Here is a 24,113-nt window from a genome sequence, read left to right on the forward strand (position 1 = left end):
TACACACAACATTTTATATGTTTAACATATTTATATAATAAGGTTTTCTATAGAAAATTTAAAAAATTTAACGAATAGATCGTATCTGTAGAACTCATATACATTTAAACATGAACAATGAATACTTGCACTAGCTATATATGAGTCAGTGCAAGCTAATTTGTTTCGTAAACCGTACTCCTACATTCCTACACCTACTAACACTTGATCAGCTATTGTATTGGTAACATCTGACTAAGGTACCTGTATGTGTGACACCATGTGACACCCCACCATACGATATAAGATTTACCTATGTATATAGAGACGAGCCTACAAAGAATCAACCAATAGGGAAACGAAACGTGCGCCATACCGCTAACCCCGGAATACGACAAATCTTTCTCATTTTTTTTTCTTTCTCCCCGTACTACAGGAAATAAAGCTCGGTTAAGCATAGGCACCGTTAGCAGCTGTGTTAACAACCTCATAAAGCGTGAGAATTTTTACGAAATCAATGGCTGTGGAATTCGAAACACAAACAATCATAGATTCTGAAGTTTTCTGAAACATCGTAGTACATGTGTACATTTTGAAACCAACTTGGTACGACCGATATTTCACCAAGTAATGAATGGCCAAATTTAAATTTAAAAAAACAACGACTATATACAAATATGAATAAACTTACCTTTCTATTGTCAAAATTCTGTAACTTTCACTAGCATTTTTAATTTATATCGATGCCTACTTGTAGTGATTTATCGATAGAGTTTGAATTATTTAGATTTTTTAGTTTAATATTCATTCCTTAGAGCACAGGTAAATAATGTACATTACACAGATTATATCGAGTTACTTTCCCTTTAGAACCCACGCACTCGTATAGCTACATAATTCAAAATACCGTTAACACCCCATCGTATGTAAAGTGAAATGAGAACCGCTTGATTTCTTTCGCGGTATTGTTTAATTTTCCCGCCTACGGTTAACTATTATTTGTGACGTTAACTTCGAAATTTCGAAGGACGAAGAATTAATATTAAAACAATTATACTTTAAAAATGCTAAAAACAGACGAAGTGTATGAATGAAAAACAATAAGATTGAAGCAAAAAATTAGCGAGTACCTCACAAATGAGGTTATCTCGTGACGATAGGATTGGCAGCACTGATATTCGTCAGGAAGCTTCCGCCAGTAGTCGGTACTCAACCGACTTGTACACTTCACGTCGCCGTGCGAGAAGTGCGGGAGTGAAGTTAACAAATATTAGCATTTGCACGGTGAAGTCGAATCGCGCATTCGATAAAGAGGTGCGCATGTTATTGTTAATAATAACATTTTCACCTGAACAAGTGACATTATACCGAGATGAGCGGTCTTTTGAAGCTCTCGTCTTTACTGGCGAGAAATCCTCCCACAACGACGTTGGTAAGCCGATTTTCGTTAAGTTATATAATTTTTAATCTAACAATGATATACCTGCTATATAATACTCGGCGTTGATCAATTACGTAAGTTTACTAACACGTCTTAACGAATACCTGCATCGATTCTCTCGCAAAATATTTTTCGTTACAAACATCAGTCTTTTGAAATTGTCTAAAAGTCATGAATAAATAAATACTGGGAACACGCTGATTAAAATAATAGTGATTTAAATAAATTCAAGCTAAACAGGAGAACGTTTAGCAGACAATTCTAACGTCGAATGTCTTTTCTTACCGCACTTCTTTCATTTCGTACGCGCCACCCCACAATAGCCGGCCTACACAATAATCATGATTTTCACTGCAAAGTAGATAACAACGATTCTAATTTCCGTTATCTCCACTAAACAAATATTTTTTGGTCTATTCTTCACTTTGATATCGATGTTAAATACGTAACAATGAAAACAATTGCTGTATCTTATTTTAGAAGTTTAATTATAATCGCGGATAAACTACCGGCACGGGAAACTGACATTAGCGCGAAATTACACTCTTTAAATATCATTTCATATGTTAATTCATTAACTTTACCATCTTCGAATTTCTTTTTTTATATTCATCATACTATATTAATCGGAAATAAAAGCGTAATAGATCTGTTTTAGATAATTACTTGGTTTTCATTCTATTAATTTGTTTCGTATTAAATATTCGATTTTATAACCACTAGCCATTTTTTTCAACATGACTTCGGTATGATTAAAAGTATATAAAATTGAAATTTAAATGCAGTACATCTAGTATAGAACAAAAAACTTATCGCCAACATATCATTTCTCTTAGCCTCCATATGGTAAATGATGTTCATCGGGTAATACATAGTTCTATTCTATGGCCTCATTGTGAAAACATTTTCAATTCGATAAGGATAATTACATTCCGGTATATAACAACTTTTTAATCATTTATATGATACATTCAATAAATAATAGCCCATTAATATATTTCAGTACATTTCGATAAAATTGCACAAAACGCAATTAACCTTGTTTATGATACAGGACAATCACGCGTCTTAATTAATTACATAATTTTACATATCATTATTGTATTTCTATCACAATACTAGCAAACTATTGTTATCATAACAAATTTTTAAAAATTATTGTAAATTAGGTTTATTTTTATGTATCTTTAAAACAATTTGTCAAAATGTAGTCTTATTACGAAAAATATTACTTGAGATTAAATCTTCGGTCAGATATCGTTGATGTTGCAATGCCACTAAAAATCAGTATATCACGAGTGACATGTTACGTATTAAACTACGGCCAAATCATTTAATAAATCGAACTGCGTTTTGTAATGATTTAAACAGTGTCACCTTACTTTTTTCAATTCAGTTTCTAAAACTGTTTCGTGTTTTATAAATAGAATATTAATGCAATGTGATTATGCTATATATATGTATAAGTCTATGCATACACACACTTGCTATGTACAGACACTATAGATATAAGATTCAGTCATGATTTTGTATAATTATCACATGTGATATCTATTTATCCTAACCAATCTTTTTATCATGCTTTCATGTTATTTCAGAACAAATTTGGATTACTGGTCATTACAAATCGTAAACTTCATTATACCCCAGATGGCAAGGCTGCAAAAATCTCAGACAATGTTTCTAAGCATTATCCATTAGTAGATCATACTTATGATGCTGTTGTTGTGGGTGCTGGTGGAGCAGGATTGCGTGCAGCTTATGGCTTGGTCGCTGAAGGATTCAAGACAGCAGTCATTACTAAACTATTTCCTACAAGGTCACATACTGTTGCTGCTCAAGGAGGTATCAATGCTGCTTTGGGTAATATGGAGGAAGATAACTGGCAGTGGCACATGTATGACACAGTTAAGGGATCTGACTGGTTGGGTGATCAGGATGCTATTCATTATATGACACGTGAAGCACCAAAGGCAGTCGTTGAATTGGAGAATTGTGGCATGCCTTTCAGTCGAACTTCAGATGGTAATATTGTTTATAAAATATATTGTATGTTTTATATAAAAAGTAAATGTATCATTTTAAATTTTGCACGGATCATAAATATATTTTAATACAAATGAAAAATTTTATTATATATGAAAAATTTGACTCTTCTTAATAATAAGTTACACAATGAGAAAAGTTATCAAAACATCAATTGGTTATAAATACCATCACATTTATATAACTGATTGTATTGTATTTATGAACTCATATCCGACATATCTTCACTTGTATTTGTGGCTGTTGTACCAGAAGAGATCGATTCATTATCTGATTCAGTATTACTTTTATTCTTAATAGATTTTTTTGGTTCCTATAATTAAGGATCTATACTATTCATACTGTCTAAGAGATAAAAGGTTTTAGTTAATTTAATCAAATAAAGTATTAACCCTTTTCTTTCTTTCTCTCTTGCCAGTTTTTTCTTGTTTTTGTGTATCTTCATTCTTTGGTTGTTCTGTATTTGTATTAACGACATTATTTATGTTTTCAATCTTTTGTTGATTTTGCTTTTTATTTTTAATATTCATAGCTGCCTTTATATATGGTTGTTTTTCTTCAAAAGGCATTTTTTTCCATCTTTCACCAGCTATCTGGAATATTTTTGTACTTCTGACACCAGTAAGATTCTGTAAATGTAATTTTTTTTTATTGATAAGCAAAAATAGATTTTTTATATGCTTAATTACTTGTCTGAATTCCTGAACAAAATTTATGAAAGCATTTGAACTTATCCATTGTTTAGAATTCTTACATGGTGAACGAGAACGAGAATGGGTTCTTTGATTTGAACTATACAAATATTAAATATAGACAGTAATTGTTTATATAATGATAATTAATTAATCAATTTATAACAAATCAGTCATAAAAATATCTAAAAGTGTACAAATTACTTATTTGACTTCAGTCTATAATTTGATTCAGATTCTTTTATTTTTTGAATCTGATTATCTGTTTTATACTCTTCGTCTTTGCGATTCTTTTCAGCACATCCATTATAATTTTGCTTCTGTTTTATATTTTTATCCATAGTTGAAATCCATATAATTCGTAATTTTTCAATGTTTATAATAATACCTAAGCATTTTTTACTCACGAACCTGTTATTCTGAAGACGTAGGTATTATTACTACCAAAATTTATAACTATCAAAAACAGTATTGATAAGAATTTATAATTGACATTTAAAAATAACAAATCACATTTTACGGTTGCCATGTATCATAGTTGGAAGCGATATAGTGAGATCGTAAATTAAAACGTAAAACATTAAACGGTGATATCGATTGATCTAGCCGCACTCAGGGCCGTATGCATCCTGTGACCAGGGTTGCCAGAGAATTCTCTACCGCCAACATACCTACTTGAAAGGAAGAAATAATTCTGAGTTGTTATTATATAGCCCTGAACAAGGGTCACCTACAATTCAAGCTCCTTATCTCCCCTTAAATGTCTCAATTTATGACCTCATTATGTCATTTCCAGCTGATATCTAGGTATTGTTGTACTCTTACTAGTAATGTGAATATGCTTATTTGTTGTATAGTTTCAATTTAAGAGTGATATTTGTAATGATAAAAGATAAATTTATAGATAAAATATTCCATAAATTTATAGAATAATCAGAAATATTAATCACGAAAAGGTGACCTTATTATGTATATGTAGTATCAAACTAAAAATTTTTCTGAAATAATCATTCTTATTTTAGGTAAAATATATCAACGTGCTTTTGGTGGACAATCCCTGAAATTTGGGAAAGGTGGTCAAGCTCACAGATGTTGCTGTGTAGCAGACAGAACAGGTCATTCTCTACTTCATACATTATATGGTCAATCATTAAGCTATGAGTGCAACTATTTTGTTGAATACTTCGCTCTGGATTTACTAATGGAGGATGGAGAGTGCAGAGGTGTGATTGCTCTTTGTTTGGAGGATGGTACACTCCATCGTTTTCATGCTAAAAACACAGTACTAGCAACTGGAGGCTATGGTCGTGCATATTTTTCTTGCACATCTGCTCATACATGCACTGGTGATGGCACTGCAATGATATCTAGAGCCAATTTGCCAAATCAGGACTTGGAATTCGTGCAATTCCATCCTACTGGTACAAAATAATGTGTAAACATTGATTTGATTCCTACATTCGTTTATGATATATTTATAACATTATTTCTTATTTTAGGAATATATGGAGCTGGTTGCCTCATTACAGAAGGCAGTCGCGGTGAAGGAGGCTATCTCGTTAATAGTGAAGGTGAAAGGTTTATGGAACGTTATGCTCCAGTCGCGAAAGATTTAGCCTCTAGGGACGTTGTATCTAGGTCTATGACTATAGAAATCCGGGAAGGCAGGTACGTCGTATAAATATACACATACATATATAGATTATTCTGAAATCATACAAAAAGTGGAAATACATAATTTCTTTGAGGCAAAATAAATGGAAAATTCTTTTACTATCTGCACTGAATATCATTATACGATTTATTACTGTTTATATTAAACATTTAAGTAATTTCTCTACTAAGTAATCATGCAATCTTAAAAATCCTTGTGATAAAAACAGATAAAAACTAGATTTTAGTCAAAGTTTATTATAAACATAAAATTTATATTTATTTATATTGATTTATTTTATTTCATCACTAAAAATTTAGATACACTAACTGCATAATTTTTTGATAGCTTATAAAAGAGTTATATGAGATTAACGATGGTTTATTTATCAATATGACTTAATTTTATTTAGAGGCGTTGGTCCAGAGAAAGATCATATCTATTTGCAACTCCATCATTTACCTCCTGAACAGTTAGCAGCCAGGCTACCTGGTATTTCAGAAACAGCAATGATATTTGCTGGAGTTGACGTAACAAGAGAACCTATTCCTGTTATACCTACGGTACACTATAATATGGGTATGTACCCAGTTTTTTTTTTAAATTTCGATCCTAAAAGAAAGATACATTATTAAATGTTAAAAGTAATGTAAGCCTATTAGTTAACAATTTCATATTATTAAAAATTTAATTATATAGGAGGAATACCTACAAACTACAGAGGTCAGGTTCTAACAAGAAAAAATGACGAGGATACAGTTGTGCCTGGACTATATGCCTGTGGAGAATCAGCTTGCGCATCTGTTCATGGTGCCAATCGTCTTGGTGCAAATTCATTATTAGATTTAGTTGTGTTTGGTCGTGCTTGTGCTAAAACAATCGCAGCGGAAAATAAGCCAGGAGAAACTATTGGTCCTCTGAAACCTGTTAGTAACATGTTTTTGCAATGATTATCGATTAGTATAATGCAAAAACCGATTATTGTGATTAATATATATTTTAGAATGCTGGAGAAGAAAGTGTAGCAAATTTGGATTGGGTTAGAAATGCAAATGGCAGTATTTCTACAGCAGAATTGAGATTAAGCATGCAGAAAACTATGCAAACCCATGCAGCCGTGTTCAGAACAGCTGAAACATTACAAGAAGGTAGAAATTCAATTGAAAATTTAATTTAGAATTGTTGTAAAAATATTGTAAATAGCGATTTAAAGCTAAAATATTTTTTAATTCTATTAGGCTGTCAAAAGATGTCTGCTTTATACAACAAGTTGAACGATCTGAAGGTGTCGGACAAATCTATGATCTGGAATTCTGATCTTGTAGAGTCTCTTGAATTACAAAACTTAATGATCAATGCTATGCAAACAATAGTTGCTGCGGAAAATAGGAAAGAAAGTCGCGGGGCTCATGCACGTGAAGATTTTAGAGATAGAATCGATGAATACGATTATAGTAAACCGATAGGGAACCAGGAGCCCAAACCACTGGATCAACATTGGCGAAAACACACACTTACAAAAATCAACCCCCGAACAGGCGAAGTAAATATCGAGTTATATACAAATTATATTCACTTTCTTTTTAAATAGCTTACTAAATTAAACTAAATCTTTCAGGTATCTATTGAGTTCAGACCAGTCATAGATAATACTCTAGATAAACAAGAATGTGCGACGGTTCCACCTGCAATTCGTTCCTACTAGAATTCTGTTCGAAGTAATATAATTTTAATTATATTTGTATTTTAAATATAATTTTAGCCTGTCCTAGTCTTTTATTGAAATTTGTTCATGGTCATGTATTGTAAAATTGTCCGTACAATTGTTTAATTTTTGTACAGGACGGAACGATCGACAAGAAGAAGTTACCAATATCCTATCATTACAATGCAGCAACTTTATTTATTACTGCACGTGAACCATGTCGTACACCAAAGTGTAATTCTTGTCAATACTTGCACGCGTTGCAAGCAAGATTAGTTGTCCTTGTAGGATAATGGTGCTGAGATTCTCTTTATTATTTCAAAGAAGAGTTTGACCGATCTCTTAGCAAATCAGTGCTGCGTTTATGTAAACTAAATATGTAAAAATATTTTAGCGTGATTTAGGCAGCAAATAATTTCACGCACAGATTTTTTAAGGAGCAACGTTGCCCTTACTTCTATGCAGTCTTTTCAGTATTTGTCTCTTTGTGTAATTCTCAGTCGGAATAATGTCTTTTTCTACCGAACAGTTTTGCAAATTGTACCCAATAATATTAAGAGCTATATAATGGAGATATTTTGTACGATAATTTATGAGGTAATATTCTTTAAAAATTGTACAGCAAAAGTATGCCACTTTCAATGCGGCTATATACTTAAAGTTCACAGGTCAATATAGAAACAGTCTTAATTAAAGAGCAACAACTAGACTTAATGCGTTTGTGATTAAAACTTCCCAGTATTTGATATTTGATAGTAAAATTCATTCTTTTCTGATATAGCACAATTTTGTCCGTGTTTCTAGTTTGGAGTGCTTATTTCAGTACTTATTTCAACATTCGATATATAGTATGGTTTGTATCTTCTTTGGTGATCAATCTGTTTCTACGTTGGCTATTACAGTAGTGTATTATTTTTATCGTACTATATATTTCATGAAATATACAAATAAGTAATCTTGAAATAAGAAAGTGAATAAACAAAATAATGTACTTTGATATAATTCAACATGAGTGGATATGCTACACAGCATAATAAAAATGTACGTAAAATTGTCAATAAAAGAGAAACCTCCGTATACTCTTTTTTATTCACTATATTATTTTGATCAAAAATTATTCTGCTGCGTAAATTATGCGTGTCTTGTATATGTAAAATTTTACTTTTCATATGTATGATTATTGTGTTGTATATATGACTTGTGTTATTTATTGTTATTTTGTGTTTATAAATAACACCAACTTTTTTTTGACGAATATCGTTTATTAAACCCATAATAATAATTTTAATGTTTTGGTCATAAATAAGAATTTTATTGATTAAATAAAAATTGCTACCAAACGTTTTTTCTAAAGCATTAAACTAAAGCTTGCAGAGCTAGGCTAATACTTCAGAAAATGTTCACGAGTTATAGTTTAATATAAATGAGCATGGACTTGATGAACATGTTCTCACATACGAAATATTACACTGTCAAGAAATATACAGATATGTTCAGAAATGAATCGTGTATAAATTATACAATTATTTCACGAAAACTAATATTAAAAACATTTCGGTGAACGGTTTAAGAAATGAATGAAATGGTATAAATTCAATAAAATTATTGGCACCAACATAAATGCTTCTCTTTGATCGTTTTTTCATATAAGCTACATATACATTATTTAGCTAAAACGGAGTAGAAACATATTATTACGTGGAAAATAGTAGAGAGTGACGTATTATTTAGCTACTTTTAACTTGACAAATCTAAAATCGTATTTTACAATAAAATTGTTGTACATATGGTTATTTAAAGTTGGAAATTTTTCCATTGGAAACGCGGTATATTTTTAACTCATAAAAAGAAGTTTAGTTCACGTTTACTAGCTTTCTATACTGATTGATTTTTTCGCAGTTCTGCTTCTTAGGTTAATTTTTGTGTTTCTTGGCACTTAGCACCAACATTTAAGAGTTGCAATCGCAAATGAAGACGTATTATATTTAGTATAATATGCAGAAGTTTCTATGTCTCTATGAAATCAATCTTTTACCACTCTGTACGTATTTCCATCGTATACAATAGAAAGCTTCCATTTATAATTTAATGGTATAGGTCTATGATATTAGATTGATGTGAGGTTATGGATTAGGTTAATTAATTTTGTCTGAAGTTAATACGTCTTCAAATTTATGTAAACTCTTCTTGCGCGTTATATTGCAAGTTCCTCTTAATTATCAAGCAATTATTTGAATATAATGTATGTTATTTTCGAAAAAGATATAGTTTACCCAGCTTGCAATTAAAATTTAACTCCTAATTTTGATTCTGTAAATCTAATAATAAATACATATGCCATTCTTTCAGATATTAATCTTCTCGTTTCACACCTTTTAAACTACACTGATCCAAGATACTATCTTTTTACAAATTGATCTAATAACAGAAATTCATTTTGCCTTATAATCTCCTAAAATGGTACTTAAACCTCGAAAGTTGTGTTTTCGAGACCAAATTTACAGTAGCTAATAAAGAAAAGTCTAAAGTGTAGTTTTTCGTCACAAACTAAGCGTGAAAATACTTATTGCAGATTCGTAAAACCGTGATATACACGCATGCGCGCACATTTTGGAACTACTTATTCACGGTCTACTACCATTTTGGATAAGTATTTTCTCGCTACTTTTGCCAAAATATAGCAGCGTTTCATTGTAGTGAAAGATATATAAAAACTTATGTACTGAATTCAAACAACGTTGCACCAATATTTATCGATTAACGAGGATATCCGCTAACCGACCGCTATCAACGAAATGTAATTACAGCCCTGATTAATTCTTCTAAAAGCATACAGCTGTATTAATTTGTCGGCCAATTTTTTCTGAGAGACGAAATCATTTTAACTATTAATTCAATTAAAGTTTCAGCGGCTAATACATATTCCCAATGAAATGCGATTCAAAATTTCTAGTAATACAAAGAGATCGAACGTGGTATTGTATCATATTTCTTGATCTATCAAGAAGCAATCGTCAGCAGCGAAAATTCCACGCAGTAGTTCTTCGCCTTTTTAAACCCAAATGTCTCTTGAATTCACGATGACGATGAAGATGGTGACCTTTGCTTAAGCTCTCAGAAGATTCTTCTCTAATCGACCGTTCATGGTAATGCATCATCAAACATGAAGCCATGGAAGAAGAACGGGTTTCATTGTTCGATGTTGTCCGTTCCGTTCTCGCTCCTCAGGAACATAATGTATCATTTATACATCCAAAATCCACATTCACACATTTCCGACTCGCACAATGGTGGTGGGGTGACGCTATATGAATGGTGATGGATTAAGTCTTGTGCATGGTTGACGGTACACGACGACGTCTTTCTATGCATTTGCTGCTGAATATCGTTCACGATGTGGCTCGTAGTTTTTCCAACGCGGGCACCAATGGCTCCTCGATGGAAGGACCGCAACTTAATCCACATTCACCAATCCATCTTGCTTTACCACTGGCGTGCGACTGTAAAATAAAAAATTTATTTTTCTACATTCTTGATTCATTCATTTTATTATACTATAATGATCCATAATAGATGAACATTTTACTTAGTCGCAGAAAGACAAATGTGCTACGTCGTTGCATGCATGGTATTTTTGAAATTATAGCTATATATTATAATAAATTATAGCTATAGGTTATAAATTATAACTATATATACATATATAATTCTTTTTACGACAGACAGTTATGCCATTTTTAATATACCGATATCAATTGCAATTTCATTAGTCCTAATTGTTCATAGAAAGTTACAATATAATTTATAGAACTTGTATACTTCCTGATAAAAAATATCATAGTTCTTCTATTTTTAAAATATTTATTTCTTTAGAAACTCATTTTTTGTACTTAAAATTTTATATTTATTATAAAATTTTGTATATTCTTTATTTATGTAGCTATTTACATCATGTTCATTCTTTGTTATATTCTTATATGCAATTTCTTGATCTTCATTTATTGATTAAAAAAGGAGCTAAAAAAGCTTTATTACTTAAGCTCAGCATTTATCGACTGCTTCGCATAACTAACTTTTAGAACTTATCGCGAACAAGGCAGTCGTTAATATGACCTTCATGGTAACACGAGGCTGTTATAGATGTCATGCGCAAAATCGATAAGAGTACAACTACTCGTCTTACAGCTAATATTGAACATCTGATTAAAACATAAAAATTGATTTTATTATTCTATAACATTCTATATTATGCTTTTTTCTATTTTAATTCTTTGTCGGGACACACCTAACATTATTAAATATGCATATAGTTTTGAAGCTGATGACAAATTGCATATAATTGTCATTAATTTCATTGTGCTCGGATTAAAAATAAGTTTATTTATTTTTCTAAAAGCAGATTTGCATTTCTTATTTCTGCGCTAATGAGTCCTCATTTTACGGCGTTTATAAGCTATATTATAGTTAAGAGAAGAAATAGATATATACCATAGTAAGGTCGCGTTTCCACGAGGTGCGACAACGTCCGTCACAAAGTGGACACGGCCGCTGAAGGGAATAGCCACCGCATTCGCTGCAGTCCAGAGAGACATGTTCTTCGCTCCACGAAACCCCACATCTATAAATAAAAAACGTCTTTGATGAAAGAGTTTATGATGTTTTAGACTTACGAAAGAAGAATTAATTTGTTTGGTATCTATAACGTGGAAAAATATATTATAATATCATAAAATAAAAAATCTGCTTGTCCTCTTTCTGTTAATCAAAATACTAAAAATTATTATTTTATTATCAAATGTATGTTACGTTAATCGAAAAAAGTAACTCGACTGGATAATATAGTCTCTTGATATCTTATTTCTATAATTATAAAATCATAAGGTGGAAGTAATTGTAAATCCAATAGGTTACGAAAATGTCTTAAGTTCAATCTCAGAGTACTGCATCGCGCAAGCTCTTGAGTACGTACGTATAACAATACGTAAGTTATATATATATTTCTAAATTTATATAAATTAGATATTAAATTGTCTCAGAAGTTTCTTTCATTTTATAAGGAAATAATAGATGCACAACATTTTTTGTTCTATTGCAACAAAATGGATCGTACAGAATTCAATAAAATAATATAAAACAAAAAATGTTGTGTATCTATTTCCTTATAAAACGAAAGAAACTTTTGGGACAACCTAATATTTATTATGCGTTTAAGGTAAATGTACGACGCTTTGAATATACGTGACATTTAAAAAGATTGTATATTTTTTTAAGGAATATCTAATTTTTAAGACAGGTACATCTTTAAAAATAATAAAGTTTAAAAAAACGACAATAAAATTGAAAAATTTCTAGAATTTTACAAGGTCGCAGCAAGAGTTTCAACCAAATCAATCATTTTGAATCATTCACACCAAAGTACCAGTGACGTAACAATGAGATTGGAACAATGGATTTCAAGAATTACGGAGTTTAAATCGGATTTCTTCATGGCATTTGATGCGTCTAATACGCGACCAACGTCTAAAACATATTTAAATCATCGCGACTCCGGATCATGTCGGATTCTATTACCGACCTATTATTATCGACTCGACGTCAAGACAAGAGTTCAACTTTGCTTAGCCAATTACAAATCGTTCTCAGGATCCTTGCTGTTCGCGCTAATACATACAAGCATATGTTAATGTACATATAAAGCGCGGTCTTAATCACTCGCAATACTTGATCGTCAAGCGAAACAGCAGAAATAGCGCATACAGAATGATTTTAAGACGATTACAGAAGTCAATAGCCTAACGAGAGTGTGTAATTCCTAGCTTGTATTAAAAATTATACGAAGAAGGACCCAGTCAGGTGCATTATTTCTGATAGCTTCTACTCTTGAGCTAACTACAACATTTATCAATTTCTCTCGTTTAACATGGAGACGTGTAGTGTGACTGTATATATTACTTTTGACGTAACAGATAAGTAACTATCAAATTTCATACACCATTTTCTTGCTATTGTCGACATGTGCGCTTGACGCAACCTATAATTTTAGTGTATTTTTAGTGTATCTTTTAATGAATTATGGATTAAATTTTGATTTCTAAAACTTCAATATATCTAAGTTGGATACAAAGCAGTTTGCCTTTTATATCTTTAAATTTTTGTATTTCAATGTATTTTGGAAATACCTATTCTTTAGAAATTTAGAACATCCTTATGCTTCAAGTTTTGATGATGGAGAAGTATTCACTATTAAAATCTATTTCTCAATAATTCAATCTATTACAATTTTATAATGAAATCTTTTTAAATTTTAGATGAAAATTTATCATCAAATGTAGATATGAAAAAGTTTCGAGTTAATTTGTATTTCATATTCCCAATTCTAGACTGTTCATTTTCAAAGTTCATAGAAAAAACTTCTAAATTATCTCTACATCAATCTGTCCTGATGGAGTTTTACGAGACTTTTTTCAATTACTCTGTTATAACGTGCATATAACGAAAAAAATAATAAAAATAAAGAGCAAGAAAATAATTTTCTTTTAACGAAAATTTCTTATTTCTTATTTACTAATGATAATTGTAGCAGAATTAGTTTAAATATGCAACTCTGCACAACAAATTTATAATTTAGAACGGAATGGAAACTTACGTGAAGCAGGAGTTCAGTTGAGCACGAAGTTCCTCAATCGTAAGGATCGTGTCTTGATACTGAGGATGAGATCCTTGGAGGCCATCGTCGACGCTCCCGCATGAACTATGGCAGGATAAAGAGATATTGCTTCTAAAGAAACAAAATAAATGCAGATCTTTAATATAGAGTGCATCAGTTTCCTTATTAATGTGTATATACTTCATTTAATCTAAACTATAGCTATTATATTTATTATAAATATAGCTATCAAAATGATCGAACTTTTATTGCTTTTTTCAAATATTTAATTTCCTTTCAGATCGCCACCATTTTTCTATTTTAATTACACTTTTAAACAATCCACACGAAATAAGTTAGATAATCACAATTATATAATCACTCTTTTATCCTGGTACGAATAAACGGCTTTACGTAACGAAGGAAAGAATTTCAACCAATTTTTGCACTATTAAATAGGAAAAATAAAGACAGTATACGCAGAAAGAAATCTTTTCTGTTAAAAGCATTTTCAATACCATATTCTTCCTATTGAAAAATACACGGAATTTATAACATGGCACAATTTATCAAACGACCATAGGTAAATTAGATTTTTTAAACTAAAATAGACTGTCAAATATGATTCAACTAAATCGAAAGGCTGCCCTTGAATATATTCGTACGTTAAACCCGGAAGGTGTCACGTTAAAGTTATTTTTTCTTGCAAGTTTTTACCGACCGTTAGGATGTTCACTACTCACGTCAATCGATAATCGGCATACTTTACATAAGCCTCATTCGAAAGATAAGTGTTTGCCTTTCTGGCTGTCAGTTGAAATATATGACCACTACTTATAATGAATATAGCAATTAATTATAAACTAGGATACCAAATAAAAGCTAATTCAATTTTTCGTCGCAAGATTTTACACTTAACATTTTGTCAATTAAAATACAAACTTGTTCACAGGATTCTGTGAACAGTGTTCTTTAACCGTTTGAGTCGCAAGCAGCGCGATCGCGCTGTTTAGATTTTGTGTCGAAAAGTCCCAGTACAATTGAACGTTACGGACGGCTTCTTCTCAATAATTTTTATTGAACAAAACTTGAAATATTTATAAACTAATAATACGCATATATAATAATATAGATGTATTTCATAAAAATAACAAATATGACGAGCGCTATTGCGCCGTTTGTTTCTCTACGCAATCGATCAAGACAAGCGCTATCGCGCTGTTCGGGTTTTTTTGACCCTGTTATTTTAAAGACCCCTGGGACTCAAACAATTAATTATCCAATTTAGTAAAAGAAAAAGAAAGAATTAATAGATAACGAAAATTGATTCGTATATCGATCAGTAGGCGATTGAACAAGAGTATCAGCTGAAATCTTCCATCCTGCTTATCGTGTTTTGAGTGTTCGTCTACCTAAATCATGATCATGTGATAATTCTGAACATTCGAGAAAATGGAAAATTGGTGGAACAGAATAGAAGTAGGAAGAAGGATAATCCACTAAGTATGGATGCATATATATATATATATATATATGTTAACATATGCAGCATGGAAATCAGGAAGAAAAACGTTTCTTTCACGTGATAGTAACGTGGACGAGCGCGTAATAAACGTTCGTGTAAGTTTATGCGCATATGAGAAAGAATGACGTGCAAATCTCGGAATCGGTAAATCGAGCTCTACTGTTTTTATTTTCTACTACGAACTCATATGGGCTCTAACACTTTAGAATCTTTCAAGGAATCCAGGAGAAGAAAATAAGATGAGAACTGGATAAAACTAGAAAACAGTTGTTTGCATTTTATGCAAAGATTGGTTGCAATATTGGGATGACTCGTTTGAATATAGGTCATGTTTCTGGCGTCAAGTGACGTATAAGAGTCACTTACATGAAATTATAGTTGATCAAGAATAAATGAATTTAATTGATTTTGAAAATGATGTAAATACCCGTTATCATTTAATAAAAAGAGTAACTATGTAATAAGAACTTAAATTATTGTTTTTGGTATACCTAAGGTTTATGCTAAAAATATTCATACGTTTTTAAATGCAGTAAAATATAAAGAATAAAATGTATGTTAAGATCAAATATTATCTTTTTCTTATGTCCTTTATAAAATGTGTGAACCATTTATCTTTTTATCAACTTATACGAATCTTAAAACAATAGATATGTAGTCATTTTACGGCATTAATCGTGTAAATATAAACCAGTATAATCAATAAGATGAATTGATAAGAATATAAGATAAAAATGTACGAGATACAAACGTTCTATAATTTAGAAATTATTACTTTCTTAATTTATGTTTAGCAATAATAATTTTTGTGGTATAATGTCCTGATTCAGATTTTTCCTACCGAAATTAGATTTTAATTTATCACGTATACATTTCAAACGTACTTAGGCTAACAAATTTTTTTAATTTACATACAAAGCAATTATGGAAATGTAGTCATTTGATTCCATCCCAATCATGAAATATGTTCATTAACTTGAATATTACGTTAATGTATCGACGGGGGTTTCTCGTAAGTTTCTTTTTTCTTATCTTCCTTGCACTGGCGCGACGATCTAAGACATCAGATTAATCTATTGACTTACTCTGCAAACTTCGTACTGTTCACTTTTCTTTCGAGGCTATTGCATTCAGAGAGACCAACACAAACAAAATCATCTCGTATCATCGACTGTCCTTTGAACAGTGTACAAAAACGTGAAACGAACTTCCATATGCAGCTCACTCGTTAAGCGGGAATCAACGTGGCTGTGTAGGCTGACGGATCAAACGTCTCTGTCTCTCTCTCTCTCTTGCGCAGCAATTTCGAGAATTTCCGGCTGGCGCCAAGTATTAATTAATTGCGACGAAACTAAGTAATGTACTGTGAAATACTTCATGGTATATACCATGTGGATACAAGTCTTATGAACTTCTGAACAAAACAATGCACGAAGTTAAGTTAAAGCGTTTAATGTCATGAGTTAAAATAGTTATAGTGGTAACCTTAACAAATTTTAAATTGAATTTATAAGGATGTTGCAACCGAGTGCTTGGTTAGAGAATTCTTGAGTTGGAAGATTTACGCGCAGATATCATTTCTTTTAATTTGCTTTACCTTACTACATTCTGAAATGTTTTCGGAAGACAGTTTACCAACTACTCTTCGTTTGGCATTATTTAATCTATCATCGAAATCCCACCAAAATATTCATATTTTCAACGCGAGATCCAAAACATAAAGAATTCACAAACGACCCAAATAATTTAATTGCTGCTTGAAAAAGTAGTCGTGTCTCACAAGCAAATCAGATCCGGATCCGAATGTCGGTCGAGGTTTCTCTCCCTGTATACTCCGTATACTCGAATAAACCGTCAATAACGGTCTTTCGAAATTCCTACAGCATGCATTTGAATCAGCACTTTGGACATGAAAATAAATTAAAAAATTTAGAAAAATGGAAAATATAAAAGAGAAAGAGGAGAAGAGAAAATACCATTCATTTTATCGACACGCTGTTCCATCAATTTTTCCTAAACATTTAAAATTCTACTTTGAAACATTTTTAACATTCATAAATTTTCTGGTATATTTATAAGTTGCTAGTATTTTTCCTTACTTAATATAAATAATCTGTATCAACATTCATAGGAATTCCACGATAAAATGTCTTTCAATAGGACTGATTTTGATCTTCTTGTCCAGATAACCCAGTCAAGGCTTCCTGATATTATTGGTTACAAAGTTTTCGATTTGTTCCTTACTTTCTTCTACAAACTGTCGTTGCATATAATACTCCCACGTCTCTTATTTTCTGAACCTAATCTATCCCTTGATATTAAATTGACACGACGGTAGAAGATCAATATAATAGAAAGATAAATAACTAAATTTGCAAAGTCCGTTATAGAGAACAAAAGAATTAGATCTTTATAGAGTCAGACATAAGATTGTTCAAATCGTTCAGAAATAACAAAACAATGCATAGCACACATGACTTTTTACGTTTACCGCAGCTTATTGTAAGGCATGCACGAAAGCTAAATGTCAGAAAATATATTTTACTTCTAGACATCCAAACGATAAATTGCAACAATGATTTGTACGAAACTATGCAATACTTTACTAGCCGCGAAATAAAACGCAGTAGAACAATAGTATCGGTTCAAATCTAGCGTCTATTACGAGTGATCCGACAATTTCCTTTGCTAAAGTCGTCCTTCGTGGTTTCCTAGTACAGTAGCGTAACAGGTACAGATGTCGTGGGCACGTCGTCGCATTATGCAAAAACGAGAGAGAGACAGAAAGAGAGAGAGAGAGATGCGATTTCTACGAATAACATACCGCTAACAACAATAATTCTGTAAACCGATTCTCTTACTGATTCTGCTGTTTTTAACGTAATAATACAGCATGTTCGGTTTAAATACATTTTGGCTACTTTTTTTTTTTGAGATATTAAGAATACAAACAAATTTTGCATGTGATATTTAGTAGAATATTCAAATTTGTATTAAATTCATATTTATAAAAAGTTATGAAGATACGTGTGAAAAACGTAAAACGAAGTTGTATATCGTATTGTCATCCCTGTCGGTTTTGTATAGCACGAATGACATTTTTCGAATTTGTCATGAAGTTATGACACAACAAGTGTTTCTTGTTCGAAGTTGTACGAATTTCACCTTCTTTTTAATAGTGAATTACATTATGATATAGTAAATATCCTATACCTCTTACAGCGATCATATTATCACATAGGAACTTTCGCCTTGATAAACTTATGTATTCCCTATAATTATATCTGAGGTACTTGTTAAGAATAAACTCTTTCCTTTATTTTCAAATCACTATGAGAAAAAAAAAGCTTTCAATAAGCAAAATATATTCATATGCCTCAAATACGTTGTGTCTTTATATTCAACCTTGAATAAATAGATTATTATTCAAATTTATATTTCACAAATATTTTCGAGTGCACCCCGATATATATATATATATATATATGTCGGGTTATGGTTGGAATTTTGTGCGCGTAACAACTCTTGAAGTGAATTAACCATTGTTTTACACAACCGAGATTATATTTACACGTATACACAAGTCTACTACAAAGATTAACAAATAATAAGTCTAGTGAATAATAAGCTTAACAAATAATAAGTTAGTGGATAATAAGTTGAACGAATAATAAGTCTAACAAATAATAAGTCTAATAATAATAAATCTAATGAATAATAAGTTTAACGAATAGTAAGTTCAATGAATAGTATGATTTACGAACAATAAGTTTAATGAACGCTATTAACAATATTTTTGAGTTAAAACGAATCCACGGCCAACGGGATAACTCTTTACTAAGCGTAGACTGATCTTAAGCACAGAAATACGATGGTTGAAAACTCGACGTGTCACTCTCCAAAGCAGTCGCAAGAATGCCAGCCTCGTGGAGATTTTTCTCGCTGTACGATTGCATTTGTTTTTCTATGCCCGTTTGGAAGCATCGAGAAGGTTTCAAACGCCGTTGCTAGGCAGACTCGTTGGAAGCATCGAGAAAGTCCAAACGCCGTTGTTAGGCGGTTTTTGCCTGGAGTTTGATTAGTAATACAATGTATGACCCACTGTATCACACGTGGCTAGGCCCGCTCCCGAGGCCGCATGCCGCCACAACCACATTTCTCGGAAAACCCACACAACCACTCCAGACCTCCGTTAGGCAAAACGTACATCCCGTGACCGTGGCTACGTTCGGTGACCAATTGTCACCTCGAACCCAATCTCGCTATCACAAATCTCGAACAATTACAGCTATGATAAAATCCAGGCTAGAGTACTAGAGGATGTTCCCAAAATTTCCAAGGAACGGCTTCGGCTTTCCTTTCATCTCCGACATATATATATACCCAATAAATTAACATCGATAAAGGTATGTAGTTCCATTCAAAAACGACAAATTGATGTTAAAAATATTTATAAGGGAAGAATTATGTGAATATATTTAAACTGCATATGCATTGTATAAGGACATATCATTCGGTGGAAATCAGAAGCATTATTGGTTGCTTCGCTATGGCTGACTCACCAAAAAATTGACAATGGTAAAAAGTAGATCGATTGAATAAACGAGACCACAAAGACGTAGTCGTTTTAAAAATATCGGTTTCCGCTTCTATGGGTTACGATATCGCGATGCGTAACTTAAATTAGAAAAGATTTAGAACCAGACCAACAAATACAAAACCTTGTATTCCCCATTTTTTTCAACTTATCAGCAATTGTTCTGTCTAAATAAATGAATTGCATATAAACATATTTGTCTCTCCTACACTTTGCTCAATTCTGTTTATCATAAAATACGATGAACAAAAAATCGTAAAGCAACTCACCCGTGGCGAGAAAGACTCTCAGTAGCTGGTTGCACGGATGTGGTTACAGACATGTTGTTATTTTGATGCGTTACAACTGCAATAGAAAGAGAATCCACATTAATTAGCATGTACTCAAGGGAGTAATCAAGGACGTGAAAGAAAAGAATTCCCGAGAGAATTCCACAATATGTAAACAAGGCTCGCTGGAAATCCGTTGGTAGGAAAGGAAAGGTCTTCGAGTTGACGAACGAATATAGTATGTGGAACACACGAACGCGAATTGCGAAGGACATCCACGATAAGTTTCACCGTCGATCTTTCACCTTGGCACGAAATAGCCACTTTTACTTTCCCCATGAGAAAAGAAAGCCAAACGATCGCAGTACACGCTCTGAATCCTTTATTTTGACCAATCCGAGTTTCCACAACGTAATAGATTATGTAATTTTTTTACAGCTATACTTCCTTACACGGAAACAATTTCTTTGTCAATAGAGCAGTGAAGGTATCGCATACGGTATAGGATATGTTGATGGTTTACAAAACTAAAATTTATAACTATAGAGAAATTAAGTATATGCATATATGAATAAATAGCAACGTGAGAATAATTTTGGTGGTACAATAGAAGTCAAAATAATGCAAAGAAAAACTGTATAAATATAGGAGAATGAGCAAATAAAATTTAAAATACTTTAAAGAATAATTTGATATATTTTGTGCCATTCTGTCTTTGCTTCAGAATGTACCATGTTAAAAGTCGTTATATTATGCGATAAAAAAATCAATGTAGGAAGGCCTTTATAACGGCAATAATTCTAAAACAAGATCCCAGTATGGATACAAGGTCATGAGGGAATGCCAAGGATTTTATCATTGACACACTGACAATGCGTGGTGGATTTCATTATCAAACAGCCACGCAAGTGCCTTGATTTATTCTTAGAAAAGAAAAGCAAGGTAAGAAAATTGGTAACTTATTTGATGCCACTAAAATAAAACCGATGATTTCCCTTTAAATAATCATTTCTGAAATATTTTACTTAGGTAATACTCTTAAGCCCAGCTCAAAGCTCGCTCGAAATAAAACGTTGACTTTATTACATGACTATTTCACTGTCTTGGTCATGAATACTTTTACCACACGCGGGAAACACGTATTTACATCTGAATGAAAGTCATTACAAGTCATTTTAAAATTAATTATCCGTTTCGTTATACGATACCTATTTCACAATTACAAATTGAACCTTTATTCGATTGTGCAAAATACCACGTCACACGTGGCATATGCGTACTGTTTGAGTTTTATTATGAAAAGCTTTCACGTGTATCAGTCAAAAACATGTGTTTAACTCTGCTATTAACAAAAATAATTGTTAAATAAAAGGATGTTATATCTATTAGTAGTAACACCGATATTATTGTTTTTTCATAATACATATAAGATATTTACTATAAATAAATATAATTTATACGTGTGGCTTACACAAATGATTTCTTCATTAAAATTCGAATATCGAAGGTCCTATTTTCGATACGTGGTGTTGGATCAAAGTACTTTCATGCAGAAAATTCCGTCGTGGTTTAAATTTCCAATGAAACGTAAATATGACGTAGTAGGGAATATATCCGTGAACCGAACAATTACGCGATAAAATAATGACGTAGCATGTAATCGAATTATTTATGACGTATTTTGTTACAACAATATTATGACGCATTAAATACAATTTCTTTGGGCACGGACGTTACGTTTGAGATTTTTAATTCTTCATAAATTCATTTTATATGTTGACTATAAGTAAATTGCAAATATTTACGAAGTTTCAATCGTTACAACAATGGAAAAAGTTCTTAAAAACGTACGTTTAAAATACAGTTCTAGAGATATTAATATGTACGTGTATCTTCACAAAAATGCAGAGGATTATCTTAAAATTTCTAGGAGAACTTTACATAAATATCTAAAACGATTTGGAAACTTCACGTGCGTGAGTAAACGTACCCCAACGCGGTTTCCATAAATTCTCGATTATTCGACATAGGGAAACTTCGAAAAGTCACGGTGGTAGGCTGACGAAATGAGTTAAAACATCGCCATGAATGAAAATCCAACCACTTTGCCACCTTTTACTCTCTTCAGGTGACGAGCCTCTAAGATTAGTTTTTGCTTTCACCTCTTTCAGGCCATTAGTTTAGAGGTATGTTAGAGGAAAACGGGATTTGCGAACTGCTGCCAGGTATCCCGAGATGTAGCCGAGGCACCATTCCATGTGCTCATGTATTTTTATTCTATCGGTAGACCAGAATAGAAGAGCCTTAAGAAAGAGGTGTGCAAGTAATGGCAGTATGGATACTATGCGGCTACCAAAGTAGTCTGAGGTCGTTGGCTACGTTCGAACTCGAATGTGTCCTCGAGTACGAAGCCAATTCTGTTTGACCCTTTGCGCTATTTTATGTAATTAAAACATCAAACTGCTAAATTAAATTTTCTAACATATTATATATTATGCATAATGCTCATGATTATTCATTTCAACAAAAAGGATAAAAAGCTTTTCTCGTTTTACAGATTCTCACATTTCATTTATTTCATTTCGAAAATGTTCTTTCGTTCATTCATATTTCTTTCTCCTACGTTGTTTGAAGGAAACACGTACCCAATAGTATGTATGTACGTCATAGGCGGAAGCGGATGTATGTTTTACGTGGTATGCTGCTGTTCTCCACTTCTTTCACAAGTACGCAAAGGGCTAACCTAAGTGCGTAAGCCGTGAAAGGCTTTTCATCCTCGTTGTCCGTGGCTGCGTATATAGTGACTCAAGACGATTCCATTCGAAATAACGCTCGAACTAACGAAGATAAGATCTGTCGAGCAACAATATAAGGGATCTTTCTTTATTTTTATTGGTTTAATTTACTTTAGAATAATTTATTTTATTCTCTCATTATTTAAATAAAATTCATCAAATCGATAGTTGTATAGTTGCTTATTGAATATTTTTTGCGAACAAAATTCTTTGTTAAATGTTGACTTGAATCTCTCGTTTAGTTTTGATCTTTCTATACTTCAAAGTCGTCAGAATTATTTTCTGTTGCGTATTTCCTGATAATTCTACAAAAAATAGTTAATTAAAACAATTATTAAAAATTATTGAAATAATTACTCTTCGATCAAATCTTTTCTCATTGATTTTATCTTACGATTACACAATTTTGTATCATTACAATATAGATGTATTATATCGATACTAAATGTGCCTTTTTTATCTCTATCGAATGAAACGTGAACAAAATTTATCAAATTATAAAAGAGACGTAGCATCAATTTTGTGAATATTCGTCAGCTCCTGTGAAATTATTCATAATTAATTGAGGAAAAGCCATTATCTCCTATTGTCACTAATTGATGTTTTATTTAGAACAGCACTTGTCTCCAGACACCTTATACGTTCGCGTTCCGGCGAGGGGTTGAAACGAGGCCAACAACCCTCGAGGTCGTGACTGTCTCTCGGGATGCAAGAGGAGGGAGACTGAATTTGAGATATCGATCGACCTCGTCGACTACTGTGGC

General features: G+C 32.1%; 3 protein-coding genes across 5 annotated transcripts in view; 1 reads left to right on the forward strand and 2 right to left on the reverse strand.

The window, feature by feature from the left end:
* Positions 1 to 1,166: 1,166 nt before the first annotated feature.
* SdhA (succinate dehydrogenase, subunit A (flavoprotein)) lies at positions 1,167 to 8,596 on the forward strand. Its single transcript, XM_069113555.1, has 10 exons — positions 1,167 to 1,411; positions 3,019 to 3,445; positions 5,181 to 5,579; positions 5,658 to 5,826; positions 6,225 to 6,391; positions 6,512 to 6,738; positions 6,816 to 6,960; positions 7,051 to 7,355; positions 7,431 to 7,530; positions 7,655 to 8,596. The coding sequence occupies exons 1-9, from the start codon at positions 1,352 to 1,354 to the stop codon at positions 7,515 to 7,517; spliced, it is 1,986 nt and encodes a 661-aa protein (XP_068969656.1). The 5' UTR covers positions 1,167 to 1,351; the 3' UTR covers positions 7,518 to 7,530; positions 7,655 to 8,596.
* Positions 3,443 to 4,514, reverse strand: LOC138180099 (FACT complex subunit SSRP1). The gene is made up of 3 exons (XM_069113588.1): positions 4,363 to 4,514; positions 3,859 to 4,258; positions 3,443 to 3,779 (listed from the first exon to the last, which is right to left on the reverse strand). The coding sequence occupies exons 1-3, from the start codon at positions 4,497 to 4,499 to the stop codon at positions 3,666 to 3,668; spliced, it is 651 nt and encodes a 216-aa protein (XP_068969689.1). The 5' UTR covers positions 4,500 to 4,514; the 3' UTR covers positions 3,443 to 3,665.
* A 162-nt stretch (positions 8,597 to 8,758) lies between the features above and the next one.
* The window catches only part of Pino (protein pinocchio), a 53,033-nt gene continuing 37,678 nt past the window's right edge, over positions 8,759 to 24,113 (reverse strand). For all 3 annotated transcript variants that reach the window (XM_069113580.1, XM_069113581.1, XM_069113582.1), the window contains exons 3-6: positions 20,555 to 20,630; positions 14,164 to 14,295; positions 12,006 to 12,135; positions 8,759 to 11,017 (exon numbers count right to left, since the gene is read on the reverse strand). In XM_069113580.1, the coding sequence (XP_068969681.1) occupies positions 10,907 to 11,017; positions 12,006 to 12,135; positions 14,164 to 14,295; positions 20,555 to 20,630 (449 nt within the window). In that variant the 3' untranslated portion in view covers positions 8,759 to 10,906. The remainder of the gene's footprint in view (positions 11,018 to 12,005; positions 12,136 to 14,163; positions 14,296 to 20,554; positions 20,631 to 24,113) is intronic.

This window comes from Bombus flavifrons, chromosome 5, assembly GCF_040668555.2.
Source record: "Bombus flavifrons isolate JBK064 chromosome 5, iyBomFlav1_principal, whole genome shotgun sequence".
Taxonomy (NCBI): Eukaryota; Metazoa; Arthropoda; class Insecta; order Hymenoptera; family Apidae; genus Bombus; species Bombus flavifrons.

What these genes read in the sequence shown, in the direction of transcription:
- LOC138180099 (XM_069113588.1), bottom strand. Translation starts at nt 4,499, where the DNA reads ATGGATAAAAATATAAAACAGAAGCAAAATTATAATGGATGTGCTGAA. An exon ending in TATAGACTGAAGTCAAATAA is followed by an intron (nt 4,259 to 4,362) that starts GTAATTTGTACA and finishes ATATTTGTATAG; the next exon opens with TTCAAATCAAAGAACCCATT. An exon ending in AGAGAGAAAGAAAGAAAAGG is followed by an intron (nt 3,780 to 3,858) that starts GTTAATACTTTA and finishes CCTTAATTATAG; the next exon opens with GAACCAAAAAAATCTATTAA.
- SdhA (XM_069113555.1), top strand. Translation starts at nt 1,352, where the DNA reads ATGAGCGGTCTTTTGAAGCTCTCGTCTTTACTGGCGAGAAATCCTCCC. An exon ending in ATCCTCCCACAACGACGTTG is followed by an intron (nt 1,412 to 3,018) that starts GTAAGCCGATTT and finishes ATGTTATTTCAG; the next exon opens with AACAAATTTGGATTACTGGT. An exon ending in CGTGCAATTCCATCCTACTG is followed by an intron (nt 5,580 to 5,657) that starts GTACAAAATAAT and finishes TTCTTATTTTAG; the next exon opens with GAATATATGGAGCTGGTTGC.